The following is a 12,175-nucleotide window of genomic DNA, read 5'->3' on the forward strand; positions in this document are numbered from 1 at the left end:
TCTGTCCAGACCTGACAGAATTTTATAGGTTTCGATGAGATCCCCTCTCAATCTTCGAGTGGGACTTGATCCCACAACCTTCTGACTCGAGGGGCAAGAGTGGCACCAACTGAGCCAAGATTGACACGAGTACCAACTACTTAGGCGAGTGACTGGAAAGCAACCATAGTCAGCAGAACTATACCTCAGCAAGGAGTTCACACTTTAAGAGGGAAAAAGGAGAAAATTGACAGTGATATTTTCACACTAACAGAATCCCAATGTACCAAAGTCCCACGTACTCATTGTACTGTGAATAAATCTCCTGATCTATGCACCTCCAAGTACAAAAATCCTCAACAAAATACAATTAGCATCGCACAAAGAAATTGTATTTTATACTCAAAAAAATCAGCTGTCGAAAGTAAATTTAAAAGAAACTGAACTGCTAAATGACAATTAAATGGACTGCAACATAAAAATCTGCCAGACTGCTAGTTTTATTTCGGGTTTATACAATTCTGATCCAAACATACACAATCTACATCTAGTTAGCCAATGCAACAGTAACACTTATTAATCAGAATTTCAAACAAATTTTCACTTCTCTAAATTGTGTGTATGCTACATTTGCTCAACAACAACTTGCATTTATACAGCAGATTTAACATAGTAAAACATCCCAAGGCTCTTCACAGGAACGTTATAAGGAAATTAGGACAGGTGATCAAAAGCTTGGTCAAAGAGGCAGATTTTAAGCAGCGTCTTAAAAAGGAGGAGAAAAAGAGGTAGAGGCGGAAAGGTTTAGTGAGGGAATACAAGAGCTTAGGGCCCAGGCAGCTGAAGGCACAGCCACCGATGGTTGAGCGATTAAAATCGAGGCTGCGCAAGAAGCCGGAATTGGAGGGGGCAGAGATCTGAGGGTTGTGGGGCTGGAGGAGATTACAGAGCTATGGAGAGGCGAGGCTCTGGAGGGATTTGAAAACAACCATGAGAATTTTTTTAATTGAGGCACTGCTGGACCAGGAGCCAATGCAGGTCAGCGGGCACGAGGTGATGGGTGAACGGGACTTGGTGAGAGTCAGGATGTGGGCAGTACAGTTTGAGTTGAGTCAGGGGCGGAGTCAGACGATGTTATGGAGGTGGAAGTAGGTAGTCTTGGTGACGGAGCGGATGTGTGGTCAGAAGCTCATTTCAGGGTCAAATATGACATCAAGGTTGCGAACAGTCTGGTTCAGCCTCAGACAGTTGCCAGGGAGAGGGATGGAGTCGGTGGCTAGGGAACGGAGTTTGTGGCAGGGACCAAAAACAATGGCTTCGGTCTTCCCGATATTTAGTTGGAGGAAATTTATGCTGTCAGACAAGCAGTGTTACAAATCAGAGACAGTGGAGGGGTCGAGAGGGGTAGCGGGGAGGTAGAGCTGGGTGCCGTCAGCATACATATGGAACAAGACGTGTTTTCGGAAAATGTCACCAAGGGGCAGCATGTGGAGGAGAAATGGGAGGGGGCCAAGGATAGATCCTTAAGGGACTCACCCTGTACCATAGCAAATACAGTCACCCAAATAATTCAGGTCAGGCATTTTGCAGTGCTTTCAGAATCTCATCAACAGTATCACAGGCTGCATGTTCTAAAATCTAAATTGAATCGGAGCTTCCAAAATGAACGATTTTCACAGATCAACAAAAGCAGTTCAAGATTCAGTTCTTAGGATCAAGTTTCCATTTTTTCCCTTATTAAAAAAAAAACTGCATCAAAAGTGCTTCAAGAACAAGGCAAAGCAAGACGACAGAGGAGACCACAGTCATTGCTCTTGCAGGTGTGCCCCTTCTCCCCTCCCTCACACACGTCAAAGTTGAACTGATGATATGTGGTATGCAACTTGTTCATACATAGCATGGCTTACAAACATACACAGATACTAGGCTGAATAATGGATATTGCAACATTCAATTGCTATCCATTAAGACTCAACTGCCTTTGCATGGAAGAATGAGTCATTATTCGCCTCCTTGACAAAATTAATTTGGGGATGGTCCATGGCCAATGCCACTTGCATAGGTGGATATCCAATTTGGTTCAGCTGATCGCACCAACTTACAAAGCCACTGCCACGTTTAGAATGGTCACTTGGGTATGGAATTGCAACCCAGCAGGAGTCAGCGCAGGAGGGCAGAAGAAAGAGGACCCCCCTAATTGCCCTGCAAGTTAATTGAGACAGTCGGACAATAAGATCCCAGGTTCAATTCCTGCAACAGAGGCAGTGCAATTGACCACAGCGCCACTGGGATGTGGGAAAGACAACCTTTCCGCTCCCACAAAGGAACCCGACATCGCCTGTTGGAAATTGCACAGAATGTGGACACTGGCTAAGAGCAAGCCCAAGCTCAGCAGGGATGCCCTCTGGGTACAATAGCATGTTGACCTATTTGTGGCCACTTGGGTGAGATATTAGAGTGCCTGGCCCTCCATAAAATTATATCCCAGCAAAAAGTTAATCCCTTCAGGAGAGGAGAGAGGAAAATAAAGCAACAAGAGAAAAAAAATCAAATGTCCTAGCTTTTTGTCAGCACGGGCCACAGGGAAAGATATGGAGCAGGAGTCAACCATTGGGCCCCTCGAGTCTGCTCCACCATTCAGTAAGATCTTCTACCTCAGCTCCACTTTCCTGCACTATCCCCATATCCCTCGATTCCCTTAATATTCAAAAATCTATCGATCTCTGTCTTGAATATACTCAACGACTGAGCCTCCACAGCCCTCTGGGGTAGAGAATTCCAAAGATTCACCACCCTCCGAGTGAAGAAATTTCTCCTCATCTCAGTCCTAAATGGCCGACCCCTTATCCTGAGACTGTGACCCCGTGTTCTAGACTCCCCATCCTCCCTGCATCTACCCTGTCAAGCCCTGCAAGACTTTTGTATGTTTCAACGAGATCACCTCTCGTTCTTCTAAACTCCAGAGAATATAGGCCTAGTCTACTCAATCTCTCCTCATGGTATTTGCAACTTGAAATTTATACAAATCTAAGTATTTAAGAATTATCCACCAATGAGTCTACAATATTAATAACTATTACCAATGTCCAGGCCCATCAATTTCAAACAAGACCAACCATCAAGAAACACAAGCCCAAATAGATACAAGTTTCCAAGGACTGCGAGGGTCTCGCAGACCAATTAGGGCCCACCGACTGCAGTTTGGACATCCCTGATCTAATTAGCAGATATCAAGTACAGGAATATGTAGACAAAATCTTAATATTTAGAATCAAATTCTATTCATTTTGGCTAATTAAAGCTTTCACCAAATATAATTACTACTTATTGCCAGGCTTCTTCACAAAAAGGCATGAATTTCCAAAAACTGCTAAGCACAGCCAAAACATTCTAATATTTCCCCCCCCGCCCCCACACCTCCTTCTCACGGCCGATTTTTTTCCCCATTCCCCTCCTTGCTGGGTTACAGTTCCATGGATGCTATACCCCCTCCAATACCTAGTTAAAGAGACCATGATTCATGTGTAAGCCTCGACAGCGGGCGTCAGCACCATGGGGAGCCGAACAGCTGAACCCCATCCTGTCCTCCTCGTTCATTTATCTTTTTGTCGCCTAGGACAGCAACACAGTCTTTCGCATTCCTGAAAAATATTGCAAGTATGTAGTTGAGCTTCTCCGAATTTCTCGCTCACCTTCCCAACTGTCTGCCTGCACCATACATTCTTCCAAAAATCAGATGAGTGGCTAAAGTCCAACATACTCCCAGGCCTCTGCTTAAGCCACTTTCTAGGGAACCAGAAGATGACTTGCTCTTCCAATTTTCTCGCTGTCCCTCCCTCCAAACAGAGAACCAGCTGGCTTTCAGTCAATTTCTCCCTACGATAGCATAACGGAGATCAAGAACTCAATGTGGGGAAAATCACAGGAGGAGCCTCCAACACACTGCATCAGCCACCTGCATTTTCAGTTATAATACATGCCTGCAGTTGTGCGCAACTGTAAAATCTAACATTAAGATTTGAACCAGTTGCAAATTAGAATTTTCACGCTTGGTGGGGGGGTGGGGAGGGGGCTAGAGAGAGAATTGGAGTTTGTTAACCACAATTAAGTCTCTCCTGACACATGGAACCAGAGGGGGAAAAAAGATGACTGTACAGTTAAGACTGCAGTTGTGAACACAATTACAGCAAGAAATTATTTGCCGTACAGTAATAGGCGCTGAACACTTGCAGTAACTTCTATACATAACATTTATTCTATCTACTGCAGTATGGCATCAGTAATACAACTAGGAGGAAATACCTTTTCTTGCAATAAAATGAAGGAAATGGTGGGGAAAACAATTAAGTTCTGCATTAGTACCAAGGGTGATTTGAATAAAATGGAGCGTGGCATTTCTGTTTTCTATCTCAACTACTTCAGAATTAACCCACTTTAGTTTTGGGAAGTCCCGCTGGATTTGCCAGCTCTGTTTCTGCCCGGCATCTCAAGGAGAATACAGGTGGGTGGTTTTATACGACTTCCAAAAAGCGAATCAAATAAGAGCACCATAAAAATGTTTGTGGGTTCAAATCCCACTACAGAGACTTGAGCACAAAAATCTAGGCTCACACTCCAATGCAGTGCAGAGGGAGCGCTGCACTGTCAGAGGTGCCTTCTTTTGGATGAGACATTAAACCGAGGCCCCGTCTGCCCTCTCAGGTGGACATAAAAGATCCCGAAGAGCAGGAGAGTTATCCCCGGTGTCCTGTCCAATATTTAACCCTCAATCAACATCACAAACAGATTCTCTGGTCATTATCACACTGCTGTTTTGGGAGTTTGCTGTGCACAAATTGGCTGCCGCGTTTCCTACATTACAACAGTGACTACACTTCAAAAGTACTTCACTGGCTGTAAAGTGCTTTGGGACGTCCAGAGGTCACGAAAAGTGCGATAGAAATGCTAATCTTTCCTTTTCTACTGATCTTGCACTCACATTAAGATGTACAGTATCTACTTTTTTTTGTAAAAATGAACAGGAGAATGTGGCCCATAGTTATTATTTTATCTTTTGCTGATTGGTACTTCATTTGCTTTGTGCACTCTACTTGCTATCCATCAGCTTTTGAAATTGTCCGAGTAGGTAGTATCCAAACTTGCTGCATTTTGTGAGAATTAGGAAAAAAAAGTTACCATCCCATCCCTCATTGAGGCAGACTTATACTAAGGTACAGTTTCATGGTTGCCCACTGTTTTCCAGCACCTCATCCCATGTGGCCATTCTTCATGTATGAATCCAAACAGTGGGATCATAGCCGAGCCAGATCCTGCCCTAATCTGAAGTTCACACACGTGTATTTCCAGCAAGCGTCAGTAGATAGCAATCAGAAATGGGAACCCTGTTACTTCCCCCTTAGCTCTCTTCCTCGCCACACCACCCCCCTCGCCCCCACCTTCATTAGTCCAGAAGTACTGAGGCCCAGGTATTGCACCCTTATTCCCCTCTCAAATCTGCTGACTCAATACAAACCAGATACCTTCCTGGTATTTATGGTTCAGTTTCAAACTGAGCAGTGCAAATATCAACAGACCCACTGGAGAAGTGAATTGTCATTACTCGTAACATATTACCAAAAAGGTTCGCGATCGGCAACCCCGTGATTTTTCAGTAACTGCAAAGAAATGCAACTCATTTGAGCCACTAAATTCAGCAAAGCATTTACATCATGTATGGTCCAATATCCACTGCAAACCTCCACTACAAAAATTATTTTAACTGTGTACATTTTAAGGATAAGATTTTAAACGCAGGCAGCATGCTGTTAATGTGTTACACAAACTTAATGATTCCTTGCTACGGTACTGCTCTATTAGCACCAGGTGCTGTCCAATACCACGCCCAATTGGCCATGCGCACAAGAGCCAAAACAGCTAATATTGGCCAGCTGGTCAACCTTGGGGCCATCACAGTCCTGTAACTGCAGGACTTCATCTTTCTATTAGGAATAAATATTTTCATGTTGTACATAATGCAGTCGGGGAACCTTCAATACACAACTGATTGAAGCTGTAAAATAAATCTCCATTATTTTTAAAGACATAAAATGTCGAGTTGTTTTAAAAATTACATCATAAATCCCATCATTTTTACAAAACTTCTGGTGTCAAAACAGCACATCAGCTAATGCAACTCCAGGTAGATTCTTCATAAAAGAAATTGAAATGTTATTACTAGTACGGTAGCAAAATGAAAATCACAGCGCATATCTTGGTAAAATGAATGAATTTCTGAAACACTAACGGTTGATACAATTGCCACAAAGGTACCAGATTCAATCGCCGATCACAGTTGGGAGGAAGGGGTGAAAGAAAACAAGGAAAAGAAAGAAAACTGGCCTCCACAATCCCAATCTGGGGAAGGAACGAATCAGACAGGTTTCCACTCATGACAGCTGCAATCATTTGTCAGCAGGATATTGCCAGTTATGATGCCCTTCCACAGCAAACAGGCCTGATGACACTCAAAAAGGAAAGAACTTGCATTTATAAAGCATCTTTCACGACTTCAGGACATCCCAAAACATTTCACACCCAATTCAGTACTTTTTGAAGTGTAGTCGCTATTATGTCGAAAAAAATTGCAACCAATTTCCACACCAGAAAAATCCCACAAACAGCAATACGATAAATGACCAATTAATTTGTTTTAGTGATGTTGGTGGAGGGCTGCGTTGGCCAGGACACCGGCAGAACTCCCCTGTTCTTCTTCATAATAGTGCTATGGGATCCTTCACATCCAGCCGAGGGGGAAAGACAAGGCCTCATTTTAACGTCTCATCCGAAAGACAGCCACTCCCAACAGTGCATCCCTCCCTCAGTACTGCCTTGGACTGTCAGCCTAGATTGTGTGCTCACCTTTCTGGAGTGGGGCTTGAACCCACGACCTTCTGACTCAAGGGGCAATAATACCACCACTGAGCCAAGACGGCTACGATACATGAAAAATGACCAATCGGGCAAGCTCCAGCAGTGCCACCAGTCCTGTATATCAAGAAGGGTGGCAGAGAAAAAATTAAATAAACCAGTTCTTCAAAAATGACAGTGTTGATGGTTTACATCAAAAACGACTGCAACATACAGGCTTGTAATTGGTACTGTCACAGAGCAAAGTCTTTTCTCCAACTCATGATTCTATAACTTACTTCCCCAGTTTCTTTTTCATAATTACCAACAGGTTTATAAATTATTCTCCAGACTACAATAATATTCGATTACTCAAAAAAAGTCCATCAAATTTTACACAACAGCTATGTAATGACCCAACATTAGACATAATAAATATTACTAGTGAGCAACCATAACCCACTTGCGACTTTTTCTGGTCTGCCTCGCTTATGCAGATCCTCTATTCCATATGCTTACAACAGCAAACAAATCATCACCTCTCACGATAGAATGGTTCCATTTATTATGACTGTACAATTTCCTGCAATGAAAATCCAAGTCTAAAATTAAATATGCCGCAACTTTTTGAAATATCAACCATTTCCACCAATTCGCGCCATCTGATGTACAGACTCTTGCTAGACAAGTTACATTAAATATTGAATTTTACAAATGTAAAGAGATTTGTTTTGCAGAGTGAGTTGTTTTTTTTAATTAAGGTTTTATAAAAGTAGAATTTCAAAACAAAAACTTTACCAGAAAAAAAAACATATTCAAGTTGTACATGTCTGTATTTACTGATAAATGTTCTTGAATCATGCATGGAGCAAATACTGTTTAAAAAGAAAATCTTTTATCAGCATTTTTAAGCATAGTTTCCTGAGACTGACCTGCTCAAGAGATTTCAAATGACAGAATGAGAATACGGTCAGCCTTGGGAATGGTTCAGTGAGTTGCTGAGCTATACAGACCAAGGGGGTCTTCAATTCAAGCTCTGGTCTGTGCCAAATAAGATGAGCACAGCTGGTTAAAAGTACAATTGACCTTGGCACCCTAGCCTTCAGGGGGTGGGGGGCTAGGGAGATGAGTGGAAATCAGCCAGGCTTCCCGCTCCTGACCACTATCCAACAAACCTCTGCTAGAAGTCTGCACGGAGCGAAGACAGGATTGGGCTTAGCTGCAATGCCTCACGGGTCAAATAACCTGGCCACGTTTAAAGTCAAACCTCACCCATGAAGAATGGCCAGTTGGACAAGGTGCTTGTACCCTAACAAATGAGTCAATGCCTTCAGACAGAATATTTGCAAGAAAAAAAAACTTTGATTTCCATTTCACAACTTTCTGCCTAATTTTTTTTATTTTTAATAAATGAATCAAAACAGAAGGTACTGTACTGCTGTAGAACTGACCTCCATTTATAATAATATACTGGCCTTAAGACAATCAGCCGGTTCCTCATCCCACCAAAAATACACCGGAACAATGTAATGCTATTTCCTCTAATATGCATCATATTTTAAATCGTAGAAGCTGCTGCTAGGTCACGTAACATGCAAACTCAAAACCTAATTTTTCTTAAACTTTGATCTGTAAAATATTCAATCCGCAGTTCGCGCGTATTGTTAAAAATTATAGGGGAAAAAAAAACAGCAAATTGCTCCATTTATGTCTGCCCCCAACACAGTATGTCCATTTTTCTGATAACAAAAAGCCTTGGCCTGGAGCTTCCGCTAGGTTGGGCTGGTTTTTTCGGCACAATTTGCCCGAAATTGGTAAAACCCGCACCAAAAGATTGCGGAATTTTAAGCACAAATTACCACGCTCTTTTGCATTAAGTTAAAAATCATGCTAGAATCTGGCCCCGTCACAAAACTGGCCACTCCCCGAGATTGGATTAAATCAGCATTGCGAGTTTCCGCTAATTATGCCCATTTGTAGGCCTTCAAGGAGGCTCTAAAAGTTAAGCTTTTTTGGTGCAAGGACACCAATAGGAACACTAAGTTTCTGAATATAAATTTTGTTTTAATTTTCTCTTCTCTCTTAGGCAGTCCCTCGGAACCGAGGATGACTTGCTTCCACATTAAAAATGAGTTTGCAAGTGACTGATGAGTCCAATGCGGGACCTACAGTCTCGGTCACAGGTGGGCAGACGGTGGTTGAAGGGGCGGGTGGGTGGGTGCTTGGGATGACGTGCGCTCCTTGCGCTTGCTCCCGGCGAAGAGACTAGAGGTGTTCGGCGCCTCACTTTGTGCGGTCTTGGGCCAGGGATTCCCAGGTGTTGGTGGGGATGTTACACTTTTTCCAAGGAGGCTTTGAGGGTGTCCTTGAAGCGTTTCCTCTGCCCACCTGGGGCTCTCTTGCCATGCCGGAGCTCCAAGTAGAGCGCTTGTTTTGGGAGTCTCGTAACTTAATTTACTAAGAAACTGACTACAGTACGAGTTTGGCGACATGCAAATTAATTTGAGCAGAAACTTGAGAAAAGAAACACTTCTCAAAACTAGCGCAATTTTGGTCCCATTTTGCGCCCGGGTCGCCGATTGCACCCGAAGCAGAAACTCTACCCCCTTAGGTTTGACAACATATTCAGATGCCCCTAGTCAATAGCTTTCTAGTTAGGAATGCCTAACTCCACTTTAAAATGTTGAATAACTTCAATGTGTTTATGCAAGCGTTTCCCCAAAATCTTCAATTGTCAACGAAATCAGCCAAACGCGAAAGGGGGTGGGAAATCAACATCGTCTTAACTGCATGATGAAACAAGGATTGCAAACATCTGATGCATCGCTTCCAAAATGAATAAATGCCCTACATCACCTCTGCTAAAAAGCAAAAAAGTTACATTAATAACTGTACTGGTCGGGGTAGAAAAGTGCAAATTAAAAGCAAAACACACAAGTTTAAAATCCAGTGGACGGTTTGATAAACACACAGGGAGTGTCGCCCAAATGCTGAGAAATAGAAGGGGAGGACTGGAAGGGAACCGTACAGTTTGTGGGTGTGTGGGGTGGGGGGAATTTTCTTTTACATAAAACAAGAGAGATTAAGATCCATGGGGAGGGGAGCGGATTTTACTACAGGCCCCGGCTCCTGCTGTCTAGGTTACCAGGGTCCCTGGGCTTGGGACGGGACCCAACCCTTCACACACACACACACACACACAGAGAAAGAGGATAGAGGGCCAGGCCTCGACTGACTGGCTCCACAGAAAGCCACCCAACCCCCCCAGAAAGCAGAAACACAAACGGTGACACCAATTTACCTCAAGAGAGAGAGAGGGGAGGGGGGGAACAAACAGTCAACCGCGCTCACTGCTAAAAGAAAAAGCAAGAAACACAGAAACCGTTAACCCCCACCACACCACTTATTGTTTTTTTTTACCTGCTCGTCGAAACGCGTTATGACGGCTTGAACCCATTCCACCGGCTTATGAGCCGCCATGCTCGGCTGTCCCCCCCTCCCCCGCCACCTCCTCCCCCTCCCCCCCTCTCTCCTCAGAAAAAGGTGAAACCGTTGATTTGCTGTTGTGGAGGGGGGGTGGTATTTTTGTAGTTGTTGTTAAATCCCTCCCGGTTGTGTGCTGGGTTGGTTTTTTTTTGTTGTTGTTGATGATGAGGAGGAGGAGGGGTGTGGGGTTTTTTTCCCCCCTTCTCTCTCTTTTTCTCCGCCGCTTTTTTCTTTCCACACCACCACCCCCCCACACACACTCTTTCAGCGTCTCCACATTCACCAGGGCACGGCGGCCATGACACCAGCCGGAAGTCGGGATTTTTTTTTCTCTCTCTGGCTCTCCGCTGGCTCCCATGTAAGTGACGCATGCGCACTTCCTTCCACTCGCCCTCCCCCCTTTCCTCCGCGCCCGCCGTTCATTAAGAAAAGCACGGGCGGTTACGTCATGGCCCGCCCAGACACCGCCCCCTTTTCCCTCCCCTCACAAAAAACCAGCGATATTCCACGCGCACGCGCACAAGTTCTCGGAAGCTTTTTTTTCAATGGGGCGAGAGAGAGTGAGAGGGAAATGCTGGCATGCAATAACAAAAGAAATAAGCTGTCAATTTGCAGCAATTGCGTTCTGTTTGTAGCCTGTGTAATTTTAATATGATAGCAACCCCCCTGTTTCCTCGCCCCCCAAATTAAAGATTTCACCCCAAACTACCTATTTACATTGAAAGTCATCCAGATTGGCAACACGAACACCACTGTGGAATGATGGATTTTAATTCTATATTTTTCCTGGCTTCTATTTAATTTTGCATTAAAAAATGATATGATCAAGGAAATTGAAACTAAAATAGAAAATGTTCAGTGTCTGTCTCTCAGCATCTGTAAAAAGAAAAAAAGATAGATTAACATTTCGGATATAGACCCTTTGTCATAACTGGAAGCCAGGAGACAACTCCTTTATAGGACTGAATGAATAAAACAGTTCCCGAAACCTTGTTCTTTTTTGTTCTATAAAAGGGCCCGCTTAACTCCCAGATTCCAGTTCTGACAAAGAGTCCACACTCTCAAACGTTAATCTTTACACATTTACAAATACTGTTTTTATTTTAGTTTGCAGCATTTGAATTTGTTTCTCTTTTGGTCTATAAATTATCAGGAATATAACACGGAAGGAAAAACCTCAAACCCGCGTTAAAAAAAAACATAGCAGTGTTGGTGCTGCCAGATCTGGATGACTTTTAATGGAAATAGGTCGATTGGGGGAAATCTTTAATTTGGGGGCGAGGAAACGGGGTAACTATCATATTCACGCTGTTGAACGCCAGCACAACTGGATATAAAGATCTGGTTTCCATATTAATCCGAGAAGCAGCCGAATTCTGTACGGGCACATCATTGTTTTACGTTTGTCTGCTGATATGCATTGTAATATATAACATAATAATAAAAATACAATACGATCTGAGAACGAGTATGAGAGGACCGAAGAGACATCTCTTTGTGTCCAAGTATCTGTTGATAAAAAGCAAAAAGGATCTTCTTCACACTGCAAGATTAAAAAAATACGCTTTGTAAGGCAAGGTGTTGATTTGTGTTGTATAGTTGCATGTATAAGGTTGCGTATGCTTTTCTCTCCTGTATCTCTCAATCACGAGAAACAATTGGGATGACTTTGTTCTCATTTCATCTGACACCAATTGACCCTACACCTTATCTGTAAATGCCAGAAAGCTGAGCGAGATGAGAGTAAAAGATTTGTTGAGTGAAAATGCGGTCGGGGCGGGAGAATGATCTGGCTATTCTCCTGAAGTAAAAATTCTGGGTGCTG

At 43.3% G+C, this 12,175-nt stretch overlaps 1 protein-coding gene across 8 annotated transcripts in view; it reads right to left on the reverse strand.

Moving 5' to 3' along the window:
* Positions 1–10,700, reverse strand: part of nf1a (neurofibromin 1a) — a 301,749-nt gene extending 291,049 nt beyond the window's left edge. For 6 of the 8 annotated variants that reach the window (XM_085964806.1, XM_085964804.1, XM_085964802.1 and 3 more), the window contains exon 1: positions 10,285–10,699. In XM_085964806.1, coding sequence (XP_085820932.1) covers positions 10,285–10,344 — 60 coding nt within the window. In that variant the 5' untranslated portion in view covers positions 10,345–10,699. Of the gene's footprint in view, positions 1–10,284 lie in introns of all 8 variants that reach the window. The other 2 variants (XM_085964799.1, XM_085964798.1) reach the window with 1 other exon arrangement.
* Between the last annotated feature and the right edge of the window lie 1,475 nt (positions 10,701–12,175).

The sequence above is a fragment of the Somniosus microcephalus genome, chromosome 22 (assembly GCF_052327205.1).
Source record: "Somniosus microcephalus isolate GS21.2 chromosome 22, FLI_Smic_1.0, whole genome shotgun sequence".
NCBI lineage: Eukaryota > Metazoa > Chordata > Chondrichthyes > Squaliformes > Somniosidae > Somniosus > Somniosus microcephalus.